The sequence below is a fragment of the Ranitomeya variabilis genome, chromosome 4 (genome assembly GCF_051348905.1).
Source record: "Ranitomeya variabilis isolate aRanVar5 chromosome 4, aRanVar5.hap1, whole genome shotgun sequence".
NCBI classification, from domain to species: domain Eukaryota; kingdom Metazoa; phylum Chordata; class Amphibia; order Anura; family Dendrobatidae; genus Ranitomeya; species Ranitomeya variabilis.
This window is the reverse complement of record NC_135235.1, coordinates 391,430,412-391,453,826: the sequence shown is the minus strand read 5'-3', so window position 1 is coordinate 391,453,826 and position 23,415 is coordinate 391,430,412. Positions and strand designations below refer to the sequence as shown.

Sequence of the window (23,415 nt, the reverse complement as noted above, 5' to 3'; positions counted from 1 at the left end):
TTAAAAACTTTTTTTTTTTTTACTTTTGCCATGCTTCTATAGCCTCCATGGGAGGCTAGAAGCAGGCACAGCCCGATCGGCTCTGCTATGCAGCAGTGATCATAAGATCGCTGCTACACAGCAGATTTGCAGGTGTGCTGTGAGCGCCGACCACAGGGGGGCGCTCACAGCCACCGGCAATCAGTAACCATAGAGGTCTCAAGGACCTCTATGGTTACAATGGAGGAGCATCGCCGACCCCCGATCATGTGACGGGGGTCGGCGATGCGCTCATATCCGGCCGCACGGCCGGATGCGGTAGTTAAATGCCGCAGTCTGCGTTTGACAGCGGCATTTAACTAGTTAATAGCGGCGGGTGATCGCGATTTCACCCGCCGCTATTGCGCGCACATGTCAGCTGTAAAAAATAGCTGACATGTCGCGACTTTGATGTGCGCTCACCGCCGGAGCGCACATCAAAGCGGGGGTCCCGACATGTGACGTACTATACCGTCACATGTCGGGAAGGGGTTAAAGGGACTCTGTCACCCCTCCAGCCGTTATAAACTAAAAGAGCCACCTTGTGCAGCAGTAATGCTGCATTCTAACAAGGTGGCTCTTTTAGTTTGTGGTGCAGTTATAGCCAAAATAAAGCATTTTATAATTTCGCCAAAATACCTCTCTTTAGCCCTGGAGGCAGGTCTTAACCCCTCTGCTGCAACCGCCACACTTCAGTCACTCAAATCTTCTTCGGCGCCGGGCGCCGCCCCCTCCATGCTATTTTCCACTCAAATCCGGCTCCTGCGCGGTTTAGTACTGGCTGGGGCAGGCGCAGTGAGCTCTGGCCGTCTGACCTCACATGCAATCTTGCAGACTGCGCCTGTGCGGCCACCCAGCTTGTGAATTCACAAGCTGGGTGGCCGCACAGGCGCAGTCTGCAAGACTGCATGTGAGGTCAGACGGCCAGAGCTCACTGCGCCTGCCCTAGGCAGAACAAAACAGCGCAGGCGCCGGATTTGAGTGGAAAACAGCGCGGAGGGAGCGGTGCCCGGCGCCGAAGATTTGAGTGACTTAAGTGTGGCGGTTGCAGCAGGGGGGTTAAGACCTGCCTCCAGGGCTAAAGAGAGGTATTTTGGCGAAATTATAAAACGCTTTATTTTGGCTATAACTGCACCACAAACTAAAAGAGCCACCTTGTTAGAATGCAGCATTACTGCTGCACAAGGTGGCTCTTTTAGTTTATAACGGCTGGAGGGGTGACAGAGTCCCTTTAACCCCTTCCCGACATGTGACGGTATAGTACGTCACATGTCGGGACCCCCGCTTTGATGTGCGCTCCGGCGGTGAGCGCACATCAAAGTCGCGACATGTCAGCTGTTTTTTACAGCTGACATGTGCGCGCAATAGCGGCGGGTGAAATCGCGATTCACCCGCCGCTATTAACCTGTTAAATGCCGCTGTCAAACGCTGACAGCGGCATTTAACTACCGCTTCCGGCCGTGCGGCCGGAAATGAGCGCATCGGGGGGGTCAGCGATGCGTCAGGATGGTAACCATAGAGGTCCTTGAGACCTCTATGGTTACTGATGCCGGCCTTCTGTGAGCGCCACCCTGTGGTCGGCACTCATAGCAAGCCTGCATTTCAGCTACATAGCAGCGATCTGATGATTGCTGCTATATAGCTGAGCCGATCGAGTGGTGCCAGCTTCTAGCCTCCCATGGAGGCTATTGAAGCATGGCAAAAGTAAAAAAAAATGTTTTAAAAAATATGAAAAAAATAAAAAAAAAATAAAAGTTTAAATCACCCCCCTTTCGCCCCATCCAAAATAAAAATAAAAAATCAAACCTACACATCTGGTATCGCCGCGTTCAGAATCGCCCGATCTATCAATAAATAAAAAGCATTAACCTGATCGCTAAACAGCGTAGCGAGAAAAAAAATTAGAAACGCCAGAATTACGTTTTTTTGGTCGCTGCGACATTGCATTAAAATGCAATAATGGGCGATCAAAAGAACGTATCTAGACAAACGTGGTATCATTAAAAATGTCAGCTCGGCACGCAAAAAATAAGCCCTCACCCAACCCCAGAACACGAAAAATGGAGATGCTACGGGTATCGGAAAATGGCGCTTTTTTTTTTTTTTTTTTTTAAGCAAAGTTTTGAATTTATTTTCACCACTTAGACACCTAACATGTCTAGGTTATTTTTTATCTATGAACTCGTAATGACCTGGAGAATCATAATATCAGTTCAGTTTTAGCATTTAGTGAACCTAGCAAAAAAGCCAAACAAAAAACAAGTGTGAGATTGCACTTTTTTTGCAATTTCACCACAGTTGGAATATTTTTCCCGTTTTCTAGTACAAGACATGTTAAAACCAATGGTGTTGTTCAAAAGCACAACTCGTCTCGCAAAAAATAAGCCCCCACATGACCATATTGACGGAAAAATAAAAAAGTTATGGCTCTGGGAAGGAGGGGAGCGAAAAAACGAAAACGCAAAAAGGGCCGCGGCGTGAAGGGGTTAACAAGGCAAGTGGCAGAGAACAAGGTGGAAACATACAAACTGAAAACTCCATACTGACTGAGGGCAAGGTAGCTTCAGCAGGACAGAAAGCAAGATGGCCGACGGGGAAAACTAGATTCAAAAATAAAGGCAGATATGGCAAAGAGTCTGAGAACCTTACATATAGTTTCCGCTTTAACGTGTGTGAACAACTTTATGTTTCATAAAATTTGATCTATGAGTAAAACATTTCCCGCATTCTGTACATGAAAATGGCTTCTCCCCCGTGTGAATTCTCTGATGCTGAACAAGAACTGATTTCTGAGTGAAGCATTTCCCACATTCTGAACATAAAAAAGGTCTTTCTCCTGTATGAGTCCTCTGATGTTTAATCAGGTCGGATTTCTGTGAAAAACGTTTCCTACAGTCCAAGCATAAAAAAGGCTTCTCGCCTGTGTGAACTCTTTGATGTTTAGATAGATCAGATTTCTGGGAAAAGCATTTCCCACATTCTGGACATGAATATGGCTTCTCCCCTGTGTGAAATCTCTGATGTACAACAAGATCTGATTTTTTATTAAAATACTTCCCACATTCTGTACATTTAAATGACTTATCATAGGTGTGAATTTTCTGATGACTCTCAAGATAAATTTTAAGTGTAAATGATTTCCCGCAATCCGAACATAAAAATGGCTTCTCTTCCATATGAACTTTTTGATGTTGAGCAAGATATGACAACTGAGTAAAAGATATCCCACATTCTTGACATGAAAACAGCTTCTCCACTGTGTGAATTCGCTCATGCTCAACAAGATCAGTATTCTGAAAAAAACATTTTCCACATTCCAGACATGGTTTTTCTTTTCTGTGAATGCTTTGATGTCTCTCTAGGTCACGTTGATGTATAAAACACTGCCTGCATTCTGAACAGATATATGTTTTTTCCTCCAAGTGGGTTTCTTGATGTTCATCAAGCTGTAATCCATTAGCAAACGACTTGCCGCAATCAGCACATGAATATCCCATTTCATGTTCTAAGAAGGAAATAGAATATATTGTAGTTAGATATCAAATAGACAGCCTTAAATAAGATCTCCCAGCAAAATTTTTATTCTATTGTCAATCCTAAATTTATGTATGTAATGTAGTGTAGGTGCAATATCCCCTTCCCAACATGGTGAATTTCTGTTTTTGAGCTTTTAATTTTTTCATCCCTGTCTTTCAAAAGCAATTACTTTTTAATTTTTCTGGCAACAGTCATGTGAGAGCTTGTTGTTTTGAGGGACATTAAGTTATAGTTTTCAATGACACCATTCATTTTACCATTCAATGGATGGGAAAATAGGGTAAAAAAAAAATCCAAGTACGGTGAAATTGCAGAAAAAAAATGCAATTTTGCGATTTTTTTGGGGGGGGGGGGGTTTTGCATATATAGTGTTCATTTTACAGATCTGAATTATTAAAAACATTTTTATTTGTTTTTTTAATTTTTCAATTTCCATAAAGAATTTAAATTGACACCCTGGCTGACAGCAACATTTAAGCGGTTAACAGAAAGTAGGTGGAGTAGGCAGATGGTGGGTAAATAACACCGCCATTGACTGACTGCAATGATGTGTGTTCAGCTCCTGAGCCTGCATTAAAGAAGATAACTCAATATATTACAAAGAGGTTAAAACAAGTGATGAGCGAACATGCTTGGATAACGTCTTATCCGAGCACGCTAGGGTATTATCTGAGCATCTGAGCGAGCTCGTATATTAGGTTCGAGTCTCTGTGGCTGCAAGATTTGCATGCCTTAACACATGTGGGGAGTCCCTAACAAACCGGCAATCCCCACGTATTGAGGCCATCTAAAAGCCACAAATCATGCAGCTGTAGCGACTCGCACATATTATAAAAGCACTCCCAGATGCTCAGATAACACCGAGCATGCTCGGATAAGACGTTATCCGAGCATGTTCGTTAATACACTTCCCCTGGTTCCGGCATCACTCAGGTCCTCTTCTGGATCACGTGACCTGAAAACAGACTTGCTGGATCACAAGGGTTTGTGTGTGAAACGCAAGTCACTTTCTTAATAGAAGTCTATATACGGCTTAAATAGAGGGAAGTAGCTCCACCCCACACAACAGTCCATGGTTACTTTAGCAAAGCTGAGGAGCGATCACATGATGCTTAAGAGGACTGGATCAGCGATGGAAATTGGGGTAGATGGTAATCAATAAGTATTTTACTGCACTTATACCACATCACATACACATTTAGAAGGTACTGTGGAAAAAAAAGTTGCTGGGAGTTCTTTTTTAACCTCTTCACCCCCGAGCCAGTTTTCACCTTTATGTGGTAATAACTCTGTAATGCTTCAAGGGACCCCAGTGATTCAAAGACTGGTTTTTCGTTACATGTTGTACTTCATGATAGTGGTAAAATTTGTTTGATATAACTTGCAGTTATTTGTAAAATATCAGAAATTTGGCAAAAAATTTGAAAATTTTGCAATTTTCAAACTTTCAATTTTTATGCCCTTAAGCCAGTTAGTCATGCTGTACAAAATAATGTCTAAATAACATTTCTCACATGACTACTTTACATCTTCATAATTCTTTTTGTTGAAAAGTTGATCAGCAATTTCAAATTTTTCCAGCAAAATTTACATAACAAAGATTAAAACCTATATGACAAAAAATACCTGAAAGTGACACCATTCTATAAACTGCACCCCTCACACTGCTCAAAACCACATCCAAGAAGTTAATTAACCCTTTAGGAGCTTCACAGGAATTAGTGCAACGTGAAGATAAAAATTTATATTTTTTTTCAAAAATGTTACTTTAGCCCCCAATTTTTTCTTCTCACAAGGGTAACAGGAGAAAATGGACTCCAAAATTTGTTGTGCAATTTCTCCTGAGTACAACCATATGTGGGGGAAAATTAAGTTTCGGTGCATGGTAGGGATTGGAAGGGAAGGAGCACAGTTTGACTTTTTGAATGCAAAAATGACTGGAATCGAGAGCGGACGCCATATTGCATTTGGAGAGTCCTTGATGTGCCTTAACAGTGGAAAGCCCCCACAACTGACCCCATTTTGGAAACTACACCTCTCAATGAATTCATCTAGCGGTGCAGTGATCATATTGACACCACGGGTGTGTCACAAAAGTTTATACCATTGGGTAGTGAAGAAAGAATAATTACATTTTTACCACAAAAATGTTGTTTTAACTCCAGATTTTACATTTTCATACGGGGAAATGAGTAAAAATGGCACCAGAATTTGTCACACAATTTCTGCTGAATGTAGAAATACCCACACGGCAAAACTCAGGAGGCATGGAGCGCTATTTGCCTTCCGGAGCACAGTTTTTCCTAGAATAGTTTGTGAACTCCACATGCAGAGACCCGAAGTGCTACTGGAGTAGAATTCCCCCTCAGGGGAACCCATTTTGGAAATTATACCCCTTTGGCACTTTATATGCAGGTGTAGTGACAATTTGTTTTCCAGAAATGTTGCAGAGTGAAAATTGCAAATCTGCTATTGCAGTGCCGGCACGTTGTGGTGCCTAGTACTTTGTAGTGTCCAGCTCGTGCTTCTGGAAACATGCAGCCGTATATTAGGCAAGCTCTCTTCGCTACAGAAATGGCAAACATGTGGACGCTAAATGTGCTTTAGGCATACTGGGGCTCAGAAAGGAGGGGGACATTTGGATTTGGCAGTGCAGAATTTGCTTAATTTCTTTTTAGGGGAGAGGAGCCATAGCACTTTTCCTAAGTCTATGTGCTACCAGTAACATGGAAGTCCCCTATATTTCTGGTAACAGATGACGGACCTGAGCGGGGACTTGCTTTTTTTGTGGATTGAGTTGAAGCTTTTATTGGAAACATTTTACATAATGTTTGGCATTACAGTTATCCTGTGCTCTATGCTGACCACTTACTTTGGGGTTTCCATATAAATCTCAGAGTGACATGATTCAGATGAAACCCCTGATGGACTCATTCACTATAATGAGGCAGCAGAGTTACTCTGGACTCAGTCTGGCCTCTATTTAGCGGTCTCCTTCTTTTGTGAAGTGCACAAAACTGTGGCAGACCGTGCTTTTATGCAATCCTAAAAAGATGGACATCGCCAGATCACAGACCAGACAACAGCTAAAGTGATTGGATGACTTTATTCTTTGCGATTACAGATTTATATTGCTTTTTTTAATGTTTGACTACTGTCACACTAAAAGATGCATAAAAAAAACCCCCCAAAAAACAACTAGTTTTCCATCACCATATATCAACATTAACAGAAATAAACACTGTTTGTAATGACTCTATATAATATGAGTTTCACTTTCTGTATTGAAGAACTGAAATAAATTAACTTTTTGATGATATTCTAATTTTGTGAGAAACACCTGTATGTCAAAGGTCATGAAGGGGTTAATGCAGTCTTATGCTATGTTCACACATTGCGGTTTTTTTTTATGTAAAGTTTAAGCTGCGTTTAAGCTGCTTACAAAAAGCAGGATTTGCTTAGTTTTTGCTGCGCTTTTATTGTTGCATTTTTGTCAGGGTACATTTGTCTCTTGTGCATGCTGATAAAGTTTACTGCATAAAAAATAATCTGATTCAACTTCATCAGGTTTTGGCGCCAAAAATGCAGCAAAACCTGTGTTTTTACAGCGTGTTTACGCTACTGATTGCTTTCAATGGGTGAAAAACGCTGCAAAAGTGTTGAAAGAAGTAACATGCTGTATTTTTCAAAAGTGCAGCTCTTTGTCAAAACAGCCAGGAAAAAAAACAAGGTGTGTGTATGAGATTTCTGAAATCTTAGACATTGCTTGTACTGTGAAACGAAGCTGAAAATTTGCACAAAAAGAAAACAGCGAAAACCTGTGGAAAAATGCGATGTGTGCACATATCCTTATGGCTACAAGCAAGCTCTGAGTTGTATAGATCCACACACAGCAAGTCTAATGGCCTGATGGAGGGATGTATAACTATTTTTATATGAAAACATACAGAATTCAACAAAAGATACCATATTACCGACATGTTCTCTAGGAATACTGCTTGTAATGAGATGGAGATAGAGTGGCAGCCCAAACAGCAGTATAAAGTGACAATGGAAAGCTTTTTCACCTGTATGCCAAACACGTCAGAGCGTAAAAGGATTCACTATTGTTATAAGTCATTGCAGTTTAGTGACTTGTATTTTTCATCTTAGTGACTTCTGTGAAATATAAAACATCTCATAAGAGCCAATGTCTCTGGCTTCCCAATTGGATACAAGGATTGCTTACCTGTACTAATATCTATGGAGACTTCTTCCTCCTTACACTGGTGACCACCCATAACGTACATGCCTTCTTCCGCCAGATCTTCAACTTTAACAATAAAGAACTCTTGTCCCTGGATAAAAAAAAATAATCATCTACTATATAATTGTCTAAGGGTCACTTCCATCTTTCTGTCTGTCCTTCTGTCTCTGTCTGTCTGTCACGGAAACCCCAAGTTGCTGATTGGTCGTGGCTGTTTTGCCGCGACCAATCAGCGACGGGCACAGTCCGGCGGCAAAATGGCCGCTCCTTACTCCCCTCCAGTCAGCGCTCACACAGGGTTAATGGCAGCGTTAACGGACCGAGTTATGCCGCGGTGTAACGCACTCCGTTAACGCTGCTATTAACCCAGTGTGACCAACTTTTTACTATTGATGCTGCCTATGCAGCATCAATAGTAAAAAGATCTAATGTTAAAAATAATAAAAGAAATAAAAAATAGTTATATACTCACCGTCCGTCGGCCCCTCGGATCCAGAACAGGCCTTTCCCGCTCCTCGCGACGCTCCGGTGATCACTCTATGCATTGCGGTCTCACGAGATGATGACGTAGCGGTCTCGCGAGACCGCTACGTCATCATCTCGCAAGACCACAATGCACTCTTGGGACTGGAGCGCGCGAGGAGCATCGGTAAACGCTTCGCCTGGATCCGGGGGCCAATGGAAGGTGAGTATATAACTATCTTTTCTTTTCTTTTTTTTTATTTTTTAACAGGGACACACATTGCTACATACTACGTGGGCTGTGCAATATACTACGTAGGCTGTGCAATATACTACGTGGGCTGTGCAATATACTACGCGGCTGTGCTATATACTACGTGGGCTGTGTTATATACTACGTGGCCTGTGTTATACACTACGTGGGCTGTGTTATACACTACGTGGGCTGTGTTATACACTACGTGGGCTGTGTTATACACTACGTGGGCTGTGCTATACACTACGTGGGCTGTGCTATATACTACGTGGGCTGTGCTATATACTACATGGGCTGTGCTATATACTACATGGGCTGTGTTATACACTACGTGGGCTGTTATATACTACGTGGCCTGTGTTATATACTACGTGGCCTGTGTTATACACTACGTGGGCTGTGTTATACACTACGTGGGCTGTGCTATACACTACGTGGGCTGTGCTATACACTACGTGGGCTGTGCTATACACTACGTGGGCTGTGCTATACACTACGTGGGCTGTGCTATACACTGCGTGCGAGGGCTGTTATATACTATGTGAGCTGTGTTATATGCTACGTGGGCTGTTATAAACTACGTGGCTGTGTTATATGCTATGTGGGCTGTTATACACTCCGTGGGCTGTGCTATATACTACGTGGCTGTGCTATATACTCCGTGGGCTGTGCTATATACTCTGTGGGCTGTGCTATATACTCTGTGGGCTGTGCTATATACTACGTGGCTGTGCTATATACTCCGTGGGCTGTGCTATATACTCTGTGGGCTGTGCTATATACTCTGTGGGCTGTGCTATATACTACGTGGCTGTGCTATATACTACGTGGCTGTGCAATATACTATGTGGGCTGTTATATACTACGTGGCTGTGCTATATACTACGTGGCTGTGCTATATACTACATGGCTGTGCTATATACTACATGGCTGTGCTATATACTACATGGCTGTGCTATATACTACGTGGCTGTGCTATATACTACGTGGCCGGCCGCGAACAATCAGCGACAGGCGCAGTCCTGTGTATTCAATGTATTATTCTAAAATCTTCATAAATAAACTACATACATATTCTAAAATACCCGATGCGTTAGAATCGGGCTACCATCTAGTAAAAGCATATTATTTTATTAATTCCATAAAACCATTTACAAAACTCATTGAGAACCAGCTATTCAGATTCCCTACTGAATTAAACAATAATTGAGAAAGATGCAGGGTGGATTTTGGCAAACCTCAGCGTCATCTGCTTGGTGATCTAGTTGGACATTGTAATCTTCTTGAAAGTCTTGACTGGGATATCTCTCTGGTGTATATCCTTCACCAGAAACATCTGTAAGAAGCACACATGGTGACTTGATGGGAATCTGTCAGCAAGTTTTTTGCCAGCACGATGTAGGGGTAGAAACCCTGTTTCTAGCAATGTGTCACTTACTGGGCTGCTTGCTGTAGTTTTCATAAAATCACAGCTTTATCTCCTGCAGATCTCTCAGTTTTCTGAACACTGAGCTCTGTATAACCCCCACCCACACCACTGATTGACAGCTTCCAGTGTACACTGTGCATATGCAGAAAGCAGCCAATCAGTGGTGGGGGCGGGGTCATACAGAATATGGATGACTTCATGACAGCATAATCTGCTGATGATAGAACGGTGGTTTTATAAAAACTGCAGCAAGTAGCCCAGCAAGTGAACGGGGGTCTCTGGGACAAAATCATTCTGCTCTCACATTAGGAGGCAAAAAAAATAGTGACGGGTTCCTTTTAATATTCTGATGACCTGTGATGATCAGATGACAGCTTTTCTAGTTGCATTCTCTTACCCATTGCTATAAGGGGCTGATGAGTCTCCATCACGACATCCTTGTAAAGATCCTTGCAATCTTTTAAGTATTCCCACTCTTTCATGGTGAAATACACAGTACCGCCGTGACAACTTATAGGGACCTGAGATACAATGATAGACTTAACCTCCAGAAATCATTTTTGATGCTCATGTATAACACCTCTCCATGTATTACTCACCTCTCCAGTTAGGAGATGTACAATCTCATTGACAAGTTCAAGGATCTTCTGTTCATTGTCTTTCTCATTTAATAGTGATTGTGGAGGAGGCATCGTAATGGGACTCTGGTTTCTGCTGCACCTTCCTCCAGACATACTGGAATGGTTAATGGGGGTTAGAAACTCATCAGATGTCTTCTTCAGCAAACTGTAATTCTGCATATAAAGAGAAACTGATAAATGGTGATAGAAAAATGTAGAAATTCCATAACCTCATCAGTCATGTCCAAAAATACGTCACCTCTCTGGTCAGCAGGTAGATAATCTTCAAGGTGAGATTCAGTATTCTCTTGGTCATATCATCCCTGTGCCTTCTGGATAGGTCAGGCAATTGGATTAATTTTTGAAGAAAGGTCAAATGAGATGATGAAATGGAACCTGAAAGTTTAAGAAATCTAGATAGTAAGAAGTGCATTGGGACATCAGGTTTTGTGAAAGAATCTCAATTATGTTATAAAATGGAATCTGTCAGCGGGTTTTTGCTATGTAAGCAGGAGATAGAGGCTGAAACACAGAATTCAGGGATGTGTCACTTGTCACAGTGCGTGCTGTTTACAACCTGTGAAGGATTTATCACTAAGAGATTAACATTGCTGGACTAGACTAGTATGGCAACGCCCCCTCCTGTGATAAGCAGCTCACTGTCTATGGACTTTGAACACAGAGATCCTGGTAGGGGCGGGGTTAACTTTCTCAGCTCTGCTTCATTCTAGATCTAAAAGATCTGATTGTCTCAGAACGGCTGCACCCAGTAATCTAAGAGATACATCATTGGATTCAGCGTCTGTTTACCTACATTACATTATGCTCACAGATGAGGTAGCAAAAACCTGCTGACTGATTCCCTTTAACTCTGTTTTGCATATACAGGAATATGAACCTGGTTTTCAAGAGTGTTACAGACATAATATCTATTCTGCAAACGTACTCACCATACAGTGGCTTACAATAGTATTCTCCCCCTTGCCATTTTTTGTGTTTTGCTAACTCACAACAGGGAATTTCCTTGTTTTTTTAGGGTTTTCATCAGTTCATGTAAAGAACATGCCTACAATTGTGAACATACCTTTTGCTTTAATGGTGTTGCAGCCTTTGTGGCCTTTCAGAAAAGGTGTGTATATACTGACAGACCATGTGACCCTTAGACTGCACACACATATGGACTCTGTCACTAAGCAATAGACTTATGAAGGTAATTGCACAGGAAATTTTTAGGGGTTTCATAGCAAAAGGGATGAACACATATGCATATGCTAGTTATTTTTTCTTATTTCACCAACCTAGCTTAGGCTGCTTTCACACTAGCATCGGTACGGGGCCTGACGTACCGACGCATACTGTGAAAAAAATGCCCGACGTGGGCAGCGGAAGCAGTCTTACGACGTTTCCGCTGCCCCATTGTAAGGTCCGGGGAGGAGGGGGCGGAGTTTCGGCTGCGAATGCACGGTCGAAAATGGCGGACACAAAGTGCAAAAAAAGTTACATGTAACTTTTTTTGTGCTGACGGTCCGCCAAAACACGACGCAACCGTCGCACGACGGTTGCGACGTGTGGCACTGCGTCGCTAATAAAAGTCTATGGAGAAAAAACGCATCCTGCGGGCAACTTTGCAGGATGCGTTTTTTCTCCACAACGACGCATTGCGACGTACAGTGCCCGACGCTAGTGTGAAAGTAGCCTTATTTAGTGCTGATGTATCAGGCACAAATCGGATTGCAAAAATATTTGAACAAAGGTTGTAATATAACAAAATAGGTAAAAAGCCAAGGGGGTAGGTAATTTCTCTAGAAACTGTGTGGAAAATCTAGAGACTATTGCTCCAGGAAAGACTTCGGCAGCAAGAATGCTCCATATGGCAAGGAAGTTGTTAGCACAACATTGGGCAGATGATAAGGGTCCGACTATTCACAAAATATAGTGGCTCCTGAATTTAGAAAACAGGACCGAATGCAAAACTGGGTGCAAATGGAAAATTTTAGAAAGTGTGTATAGGTGCATTTCTAGATGGCATGTATAAAATTAAATAATTTCCAATTAGGGTTACTATAATTAGAATTAAAAGGCAGTAAAAAAGAAGTCTTCGAAACTCTGGGATTAGTAAAGGAAATCCACAGTTACTGACAATTTAGCAATGTGCCAGCTTTCTATTTTCAGAAAATGTATAACTATGGGGGCTTAATACAATTTTGTAATATAGCACCTTCCCGTCTCTTGTGGGTGATTTTCACTATCCAGGCACATCAGGGCCTCTCCAAACACAACATAGTGTACACTAATTGATCCAACAAATTTTACACTCAAAAAGTCAAATGAAGCTCCTTCCTTTTTGAGCCCTGCTGTGCGCCAAAAATAGAATTAGAACTTACCGGTAATTCTCTTTCTAGGAACCTTCCACGACAGCAGTATCGGAGGATGTCTCCCCGCCCTAATAGGGGACAGGAACAGAAAGAGGTTAAATACCCCTCCCCTTCCTGCAACCACCAGTGTTTTTTCTGGACACAGTAGCATGTTTAGTTACCACTTAAGTGCAGGAAACATTTAATATATATAAATCAGATAGGGAGGGAAATTAGTGCTGTCGTGGAAGGTTCCTAGAAAGAGAATTACCGGTAAGTTCTAATTCTATTTTCTCTAGTCACCTTCCACGACAGCAGTATCGGAGCAATACCAACCGCTAATTTCTTTAGGGAGGGACAACAGCCTGGAGAACTCGTCTGCCAAACGATAGGTCCCTATTGAAGTTGAGCCTGTAGTGCCTGGTGAATGTATGGACTGACGACCAGGTGGCGGCTCTGCAAATCTGCTCTGAAGATGCGCTACCCCTCTCTGCCCAGGAAGTTGAGACTGCACGGGTGGAGTGTGCTTTTAGAGAAGCTGGAGGAGTCAGATTCTGGGATGAGTAGGCAAGGCTAATGGCCTGTTTAATCCAATTTGCTATTGTACTTTTGGCTGCCTTCTTGCCTTTATTACGTCCTGCCCACTGGACGAATAGATTCTGATCCACCCTCCAACTCTCTGTCTGTTGAAGGTAGAATAGGACCACTCTGCGGACGTCCAGGGTATGAAAGACCTCCTCTTTTGGGTTAGATGGATTCGGACAGAAAGAGGGTAAGATGATTTCTTGATTTCTGTGGAATTCAGAGACCACTTTAGGCATAAAGGAAGGATCTAATTTCAGGATTATGCTGTCCATAGTTACGGTCAGGAATGGCTCCTGGATTGATAAAGCCTGTATCTCCCCTATACGCCTGGCGGTAGTGATAGCCACCAGAAAGACTGTTTTTAGGGTCAAGATCTTTAAGTTGGAAGCTGAAAGGGGTTCAAAGGGGTCACCGGTCAGACTGTTCAGGACAAGATTCAAGTCCCACGGAGGGGTGTGGATGAGACGTCTTGGACGGATTCTTGTTGCTGAAGCTATAAATCGTTTGATCCATCGGTGACTTGCCAGATCTTGATCAAAGAAAGATCCGAGGGCCGACACTTGGACCTTCAGGGTACTTGGTGAGAGTCCCATGTCCAAGCCCTTCTGGAGGAATTGAAGGATTTGAGCAATTTCCGGGTTAAATGGATCTGGTTTGTTCGGAAGACACCATGAAGAAAATTTCTTCCATATTTTCCCATAAATGGCATTAGTTATCGGCTTCCTACTTTTTTGTAGGGTTTCAATCACGTCTTGAGAGAGCCCCCTGGCCTTCAGGATCTCGGCTTCAGAAGCCAGGCTGCTAACTTCAGCTTGTGCAGGTCTGGATGAAATAGAGGACCCTGTTGAAGCAGGTCGTGTCTCTGGGGAAGTAGGATTGGACCTTCTAAGCACATGTCTGTCAACGCGTTGAACCAGCCTCTTCCTGGCCACAGTGGGGCTATCAGAATCGTTGGGACTTGCTCTATCCGGACTTTCTGCAATGTTCTGGATAGCAATGGGATTGGCGGGAAGGCATACGCTAGGGTAAATTCCCAAGGATGTGAGAATGCGTCCAGTCCTTGAGTCTCGTTTGAGATGTTCAGGGAGAAAAAGTTGTCTGACTTTTTGTTCTGTCTGCTGGCGAACAGGTCCACCTCGGGGGTTCCCCACCTCTGGACCAAGGATAGGAATATCTCCTGGTTTAGGGACCATTCCCCAGGATGAAAGTCCCTCCTGCTGAGGTAATCCGCCTGGGAATTGTCCAGCCCTTTTATATGTACTGCAGAGATGGACAGGAGGTGTTTCTCTGCCCAGGAAAAAATCCTTCCAGCAGTTAGCTTTAGGCTTGAGTATTTCGTGCCCCCTTGGTGTCGGAGGTAGGCGACAGTGGTCATGTTGTCGGACATCACCCGTACATGGTGACCCTGGATGAGGGCCGATGAGGCTTTTAGCGCCTCCTCCACTGCTTTTAACTCTCTCAGATTTGAGGAGCTGCGTCTCATCTCTAGGGACCACAGACCCTGAAAGTGGGATTTCTCGATCACAGCACCCCAACCTCTCTGACTTGCGTCTGTTGTAAGTATTCGGAGAGGGGTCTGATCCCAGCTGACTCCCCGCTGTAAGTTTCGGGGATTCCGCCACCATGAGAGGGAGGATCTTATATGAGTGGGAAGAGGAATTTTCCTGGATAACGCCATCTGGTGTCCTCTTGAATACGACAGGATGTGAGATTGAAGAATCCTTGTATGGGCCTGGGCCCAGGAGACTGCCTGGATGCATGATGTTAGCGAACCCAGGATTGACATAGAGTCTCTTAGAGTTGGGTATTTCTGGTCTCTGAATCTGGAGATCTTGTGGACCAGATCTATCCGACGGTCCCTGGGTAAGAAGGACATTCTCTTTTCTGAGTCCAGCAGAATTCCTAGAAATTTCTTCTGGGGAGATGGCCGGAGATCTGATTTTGCCAGATTTGGAATCCACCCGAGACGTTAAGATGCTGAGAACCTTCGCTACGTCCTGATTGAGGCGAGAAGCTGATGGAGCAATGAGGAGGAAGTCGTCCAGGTATGGAATGACGCAGACCCCCTGTTGTCGGATAAAGATTATCACTTCCAACATGATCTTGGTGAAGACCCGTGGAGCTGATGACACTCCGAAAGGAAGGACATTGAACTGGTAATGGCTGATCCGTTTGTTTTGGGAGATGGCGAACCTGAGGAACCTCCTGTGGTCTGGGTGTATTGGCACATGGTAATATGCGTCCCTCAGGTCCAATGTGGCCATTACCCAGTTCTGTCCAATCAGCGGGATCGCTGATCTGATAGATTCCATCTTGAATCTTCGATATCTTATCACCTGATTCAGAGGTTTCAGGTTTACGATGATACGGTGTTTTCCTGAGGGTTTCTTCACCAGAAAGAGATGGGAATAATGGCCTTCTCCTTTTTCCCTTTGTGGTACGTGGGAAATCACTTTCTCCCGGAGCAGGCTTAGAATATCCGATCTCAGAGCCTCCTGAAGTTTTGGAGATTGTGGAGAAGTGATTGTTAGATGGCGAGGAGGAGGACTCTCGAATTCCAATTTTAGGCCATCCTGTATGGTACGCAGGACCCACTGATCCCTGGTGATCTCCTGCCACCTGGAGAGAAAATTTGAGAGTCGACCTCCGACGTGGAAGCAGTCATTGTTTTTCAGAGGGCTGCTGGGGCTGGGGGACCATGATGTTTCTGGCTTTCCCACCTTTAGGGTAGCTCCATCGCCCCGTTTTGCCTTTTCCCCTATAGTTCTGTTGGGGTGGTTGTTCACGGGGGGGACGAAAAAACCGCTTCCTCGGGTTCCGTTGTTCTGGAAGGACCTTCTTTTTGTCTGAAGCCTTGTCCAGGATGTCGTCCAAGGCTGGTCCAAAGACATGATGGCCCTGGAAAGGGATACCACAAAGTTTGGACTTTGAGGTAATGTCCCCCCCCCAAGACTTAAGCCACAGGGCCCTCCTTGCTGAGTTTGTAAGGACAGCAGATCTAGCGGCTACCCGAACTGATTCTGCGGAAGCGTCCGCGAGAAATCCGGTTGCTTTTTGGAGCAAGGGAAGAGAATTAAGGATGTCCTCTCTGGATGTACCTTGTACGAGGTGGTTCTCTAAGGTACGAAGCCAAATAAACAACGATCTGGCCACACACGTTGAGGCTACGTTGGATTTTAGTAAGTTAGTTGAGGTGTCCCAAGATCTCCTCAGTAAGCTCTCAGTTTTACGATCCATCGGATCTTTAAGTTGGGAGGAGTCTTCGAAGGGTAGGGCCGTTTTCTTAGTGACCCTTGACACCTGAACATCCACCTTGGGCATATCAAACAAAGAACAATCTCCCTCCAGGGGAAAGCGATTTTTGAACTCAGATGGGACGTTCAGCCCCTTTTCTGGCAGGCTCCACTCCTGGAGGATAATGTTCTCGATGTTTTCATGTATGGGGAATCCTTTTACCGATTTAGGTTTCAGACCCCCGAACATATCATCCTGCACGGAATGGCCCTCTATCTCCTCCTCTACCCCCATGGTGCCTCTCACCATGGAAATTAACTCTTCCAAATCTTCAGAGGAGAAGAGGTACTTCCTACTTTCCGATTTGGGAGCAGAAGTAGAAGTAGAACCCTCTTTTTCCCAGCTGTATTCTGAACCCGAGGTATGTATCTCGCCCGAGTCAGAGTCTGAGGCTACCCGGCCCAATCTCCTTTTCTTAGGAGGGGGAGGCTGTGGGGTCGGGGCTCGAGAGAAGGTTGCCATAGAGGACTGAACCTCCTCCCTGATGAGGGTTCTAATGCTATCCATTAAAGAAGGCTGTTCGCTACGCAGCACTTCGTCTGTGCATGGTTGGCAGAGCTTCTTTGTGTATGCTGAGGGGAGCTTGGCTGCACAAGCACCACACTTGCGGCTGGGCTTCCTAGTGCCAGTGACCTTGTCTCCCTGGAACGAGAGAGAAAGGTGGACTGAGCCGCTTAAACTTTTTTTTTTTTTTTTTTTTAAATGGACAGCAAGGGACATCATCCCACTACTTACAGTAGAGGGGTGCGCGCTGGGCTCTGCAGTGGCAGAGTGAGAGGTTTTGTCGCCGTCCATAACGCCAGAGGTACAGTCACCGACAGACGTCTCACTAGGAGGGCTCCCCAGTCAGGAATAAGTAGTCTTACCGAGATTCCAGCGAGTTTGGTGCTCCTCCCTCGGAAGTGTCCCTGGGGGGGGGTCCGCGACGCCCGCCCTGGCCGCCGCTGCTGTTCCCAGGTTCAGGACGCCGGCCGGCGCGCGCCAAAGCTCCAGTTCGAAAAACCGGAAGTCCCGGAGCGCGTCACTTCCGGTGCGCGCGCGCCAACCCCGCAGCAGCGTGGGGAGAGGAGGAAGCCGGGGAGCTGCAGGAGGACCCCGGAGCACTACACCGCTCTGCATTGCCACCCGAAGGTGGCGCAGGAAGAGCGGGCGGGGGTCCCAAGTCACGCGGGGACCGCGGAGATGGGAGCAGTCTGGAGGCGGAGGAAGAGAACGGAGCTCCCGACCGTGACTGCCCGGCTGACAGGTAACCAGTGCTCTCGTTCGCCGGCCACGGCAGCACTATCGGAGAACCTCTTCATGCCCCATAGGGGACAGGAAAAACACTGGAGGTTGCAGGAAGGGGAGGGGTATTTAACCTCTTTCTGTTCCTGTCCCCTATTAGGGCGGGGAGACATCCTCCGATACTGCTGTCGTGGAAGGTGACTAGAGAAACAGTAGTTTTTCATGTGGAGTATCGGCGTACTCAGGAGAAATTGAACAACAAATTGTATGGTGCAATTTTTCCTGTTACCCATGTGAAAATGCAAAATTTGGGGCTAAAAAACTATGTGGGAAAAATTAGATTTTTTTTATTTTCACGGCTCAACATTATAAATGTCTGTGAAGCACCTGGGAATTCAAGGTGCTCAGCACACATCTAGATACCGTATATACTCGAGTATAAGCCGACCCGAGTATAAGCCGACCCCCCTAATTTTGCCACAAAAAACTGGGAAAACTTATTGACTCGAGTATAAGCCTAGGGTGGAAAATGCAGCAGGTACCGGTGAATTTAAAAATTAAAAATAGATACTCCATACCATTCATTATAGCCCCATAGATGCTCCACATAAAGCTGTGCCACATATAATGCTCTGCACCGTTCATTATGGCCCCATAGATGCTCCACATAAAGCTGTGCCATATATAATGCTCTGCACCGTTCATTATGGCCCCATAGATGCTCCACATAAAGCTGTGCCATATATACAATGCTCTGCACCGTTGCCCCATAGATACTCCACATAAAGCTGTGCCATATATACAATGCTCTGCGCCGTTGCCCCATAGATACTCCACATAAAGCTGTGCCATATATACAATGCTCTGCACCGTTGCCCCATAGATAGCGGTGCCATATATATAATTGCTCTGCACCGTTGCCCCATAGCTGTGCCATATATATAGTGCTCTGCACCGTTGCCCCATAGCTGTGCCATATATATAATGCTCTGCACCGTTGCCCCATAGCTGTGCCATATAGTGCTCTGCACCGTTGCCCCATAGCTGTGCCATATATATAGTGCTCTGCACCATTGCCCCATAGCTGTGCCATATAGTGCTCTGCACCGTTGCCCCATAGCTGTGCCATATAGTGCTCTGCACCGTTGCCCCATAGCTGTGCCATATATATAATGCTCTGCACCGTTGCCCCATAGATAGCTGTGCCATATAATGCTCTGCACCGTTGCCCCATAGCTGTGCCATATATATAGTGCTCTGCACCGTTGCCCCATAGCTGTGCCATATAATGCTCTGCACCGTTGCCCCATAGCTGTGCCATATAGTGCTCTGCACCGTTGCCCCATAGCTGTGCCATATATATAATGCTCTGCACCATTGCCCCATAGCTGTGCCATATAGTGCTCTGCACCGTTGCCCCATAGCTGTGCCATATAGTGCTCTGCACCGTTGCCCCATAGCTGTGCCATATAGTGCTCTGCACCATTGCCCCATAGATACTCCACATAAATCTGTGCCATTGCTGCTGCTGCAATAAAATAATAAATTACATACTCACCTCTCTTGCTTGCAGCTCCTCACGTCCCGTCCCGGCGTCTCTCCGCACTGACTGATCAGGCAGAGGGCGGCGCGCACACTATATGCGTCATCGCGCCCTCTGACCTGCACAGTCAGTGCGGAGAGAGAGACGCCGGGAAGATGGCGCGACGCCCGGCGTGTGGAACGAGGACAGGTGAATATGTCATACTTACCTGCTCCCGGCGTCCCGCTCCTTCCCCCGGACAGCTGGTCTTCGGTGCCGCAGCCTCTTCCTCTATCAGCGGTCACCGGCACCGCTTCATTAGAGAAATGAATAGGCGGCTCCACCCCTATGGGAGGTGGAGCAGCCTATTCATTTCTCTAATGAGCGGTCCCATGTGACCGCACAGGGAAAGAGCTGCGGCACCGAAGACCGTGGGACGGGCAGGGGGAGCGTTAGGAACGCCGGAACTAGGTGAGTATATGACAGTCCTCACCCGCCGACCCCACCACCGATCATGACTCGAGTAGAAGCCGAGAGGGGCACTTTCAGCCCAAAAATTTGGGCTGAAAATCTCGGCTTATACTCGAGTATATACGGTAAGTTCCCTGAAAGGTATAGTTTCCAAAATATTGTCACTTGTGGGGGATTTCTACTGTTTAGGCACATCAGGGGCTGTCCAAACGCAACATGGCAGCAGCTAATTATTCCAGCAAATGTTAAATTCAAAAAGTCAAATTGAGCTACTTCCCTTCCGAGCTCTGCGGTGCCCCAAACAGTGGTTTTTCCCCACATTTGGGGTATAAATATGCTCAGGAGTAATTGCACAGCAAATTTTGGGGTTCATTTGTACCTATTACCCTTGGAAAAATTTAAAAATTTGGGTCTAAAGTAACATTTTTGTGAATAAAGTTAAACGTTAATTTTTTCCTTCCACATTCCATTAATTTCTGTGAAGCACTTGAAGGTTTAATAAAATTATTGAATGTGGTTTTGAACACCTTTAGGGGTGCAGTCTGTCACTTTTGGGTATTTTCTGTCATATAAGACCCTCATGGTCACTTGATGTGATGTGGTCCCTCAAAAAAAAATAAAAATGGTTTTGTAAATTTTGTTGGAAAAATGAGAAATCACTGGTCAAAATTGTGCTGATGTAAAGTAGACATGTGGGAAATATTATTTATATACTGTTTTGCGTGACATAACTGATTTAAAGGCATAAATACAAAGTTTGAAAATTGCAAAATTTTTGCCAAATGTTTTTTTTTTCCCCACAAATAAAGGCAAGTCATACCAAACAAATTTTACCACAATCATGAAGTAGAACATGTCACGAGAAAAACAATCTCAGAATCAGTGAGATTCGTTGAATCATTCCAGAGTTTTTACCACAAAGTGACACTGGTCAGCATTGTAAAAATTGGCCTTGTCATGAAGGTGAAAACGGGCTTCGGGGCTGAAGGGGTTAATATATGGTTCATTACTCACCAGAATTAATAGTAACAGGGGCTTCCTCATTTTTACATTGCTGATCTCCAATCACAATCGCTTCATCCTCCACATTTTCAACTTTCACCACAATAATTTCTTCATCCTGATTCACATACACAACAAATGAACACCTAAAGATCATGCAGTATATCTCCAGGATTATCATGGTGAGGATTATCTACCTGTGGATCCTTCCTTATATTTTGATTCTCCTCGGAACAGCTCTGAGGTCTGGGAAATATTCCTGCCGTACTTCTTGATCTATCTGTTGAAAAAACACCATGAAACCGGATACATTTAAACAACCATCTACACAGATCTCTCCGCTGCATTGAAAAAAAAGTCTCACCCAGCAATGTAAGAGGCTGATAACTCTCCATCATGACTCCTTTGTACTGATCCTTATGTCCTTCTAAATACTCCCACTCCTCCATGGAGAAACAGACAGCAACATCCTGACACCTTACAGGAACCTGACACACAACAATACAGTCACCATTCGTATATCTATCTTGGAGTTACTTCATAATACCCCAGCGTTCCCAGTAGCGCTCACCTCTCCAGTCAGCAGCTCAATTATCTTGTTGAGGAGTCTTAGGATCTTCTGCCCATCGCTTGTCTCAAGTATCAATGTGGGAGGTGGAGCTTGTGTGATGGAGCTAAGGGTACTGTTATATCCCCCTGATATACGAGGATGTCCTCTAGGTGTTAAATGCTCACCAGATGACTTATTAACAACTGTATAATCCTATACGTGGAAGAGAGACCTTTTGTAATATCACTGTATGTAGTCCCAGAGTCCTTCATCTCTCTAGTCTTATTAAAGGATTATTTTCAACATGTGTCCTCAGCAGCACACTGCTCCACAGCCTCTTTCACTTCCTTGTTTCTGGGGGGGGGCTTGTTCTAGAGTCTAACCCAGTATTTCTCAAACTCCAGTCCTCACGGACCTCAACAGGTCATGTTTTCAGGATTTCCATAGTGCTGCACAAGTGAGAGAACTCCGGATACTTCCATCGTCTGCGCAATACTAAGGAAATCCTGAAAACATGACCTGTTGGGGTCCGGGAGGACTGGAGTTTGGGAAACACTGGTCTAACCTATTGTCACTATACTTGCACATAGAGAAAACGGGGCCTTTGAACAAGTGCAATCAAGCACAAGTAATCAATGAATAGGAAAACTGCTATGAAAACATTGTGATTTTCCAGGACTGATAATAGCTCTGGTTCAGGAGTTGACAAGAAGGGGGAAGAATGAGCGTAGCTGTCTGCTTTCTAGAAATCAGGTTGAAAGGTGGCTGGGATCTCATGAGTTAACTTAGCCTAGAATATAACTACTGCCCATACTTGGTAAGGCTATGATGCTCAATTTCCTAGTCAACAAGCAGTTCAACATGTAAGAGAAAAGCTCTCAGTGCAGAAGAATGAAAGCAGGTGGAAAATGCAAGTCAATTGCCAATTTGCTTATTTTTATGCTGTCTAATCAAACCAATTTCAGAACAGGAGAATAATCCTTAAAACAGTTATATATGATGAAATGTGAACTGATGCCAGGAATACCTCACCTGCCCACTAAGCAGGAAAAGGACCTCCAGGGTGAGGTTTAACATCTTCTTTGAAACCTTGATTATGGTTTCCTCCATCAGGGAGTTTTTAATGGAATAGACTGTTTTGTTATAATGTAGTCTTTGCAAAGGCTTCATCTGGGAAAATCCTGTGCTGAAAATAAAAGCATGTACAGTTTTATAGTTATTTATGCCCCAATTTGCATCCTCTCACAAATATGTACTTTCATTCATTCAAGTGTCCCCAAGTGCAGTGGCAAAAACCATCAAGCCCTACAAAGAAACTGGCTCACATGAGGACCGCCCAAGGAGAGGAAGACCAAGAGTCACCTCTGCTTCTGAGGATAAGTTTATCCGAGTCACCAGCCTCAGAAATCGCAGGTTAACAGCAGCTCAGATTAGAGACCAGGTCAATGCCACACAGAGTTCTAGCAGCAGACGCATCTCTACAACAACTGTTAAGAGGAGACTTTGTGCAGCAGGCCTTCATGGTTAAATAGCTGCTAGGAAACTACTGCTAAGGACAGGCAACAAGCAGAAGAGACTTGTTTGGGCTAAAGAACACAAGGAATGGACATTAGACCAGTGGAAATCTGTGCTTTGGTCTGATGAGTCCAAATTTGAGATCTTTGGTCTTTGTGAGCCACCGAAAAGGTGAACGGATTGACTCTACATGCCTGGTTCCCACCGTGAAGCATGGAGGAGGAGGTGTGATGGTGTGGGGGTGCTTTCCTGGTGACACTGTTAAGGGATTTATTCAAAATTGAAGGCATACTGAAGCAGCATGGCTACCACAGCATCTTGCAGCGGCAT

The 23,415-nt window shown here is 44.6% G+C and overlaps 1 protein-coding gene across 5 annotated transcripts in view; it reads right to left on the bottom strand.

Moving 5' to 3' along the window:
• Positions 1-1,818: 1,818 nt before the first annotated feature.
• Positions 1,819-23,415, bottom strand: part of LOC143767139 (uncharacterized) — a 54,218-nt gene continuing 32,621 nt past the window's right edge. For 4 of the 5 annotated variants that reach the window (XM_077255167.1, XM_077255165.1, XM_077255164.1 and 1 more), the window contains exons 4-14: positions 22,603-22,756; positions 21,592-21,783; positions 21,385-21,508; positions 21,218-21,300; positions 21,033-21,138; positions 10,828-10,964; positions 10,548-10,742; positions 10,346-10,469; positions 9,758-9,855; positions 7,784-7,892; positions 1,819-3,523 (exon numbers count right to left, since the gene is read on the bottom strand). In XM_077255167.1, coding sequence (XP_077111282.1) covers positions 2,682-3,523; positions 7,784-7,892; positions 9,758-9,855; positions 10,346-10,469; positions 10,548-10,742; positions 10,828-10,964; positions 21,033-21,138; positions 21,218-21,300; positions 21,385-21,508; positions 21,592-21,783; positions 22,603-22,756 — 2,164 coding nt within the window. In that variant the 3' untranslated portion in view covers positions 1,819-2,681. The remainder of the gene's footprint in view (positions 3,524-7,783; positions 7,893-9,757; positions 9,856-10,345; positions 10,470-10,547; positions 10,743-10,827; positions 10,965-21,032; positions 21,139-21,217; positions 21,301-21,384; positions 21,509-21,591; positions 21,784-22,602; positions 22,757-23,415) is intronic. The other variant, XM_077255168.1, reaches the window with a different exon arrangement.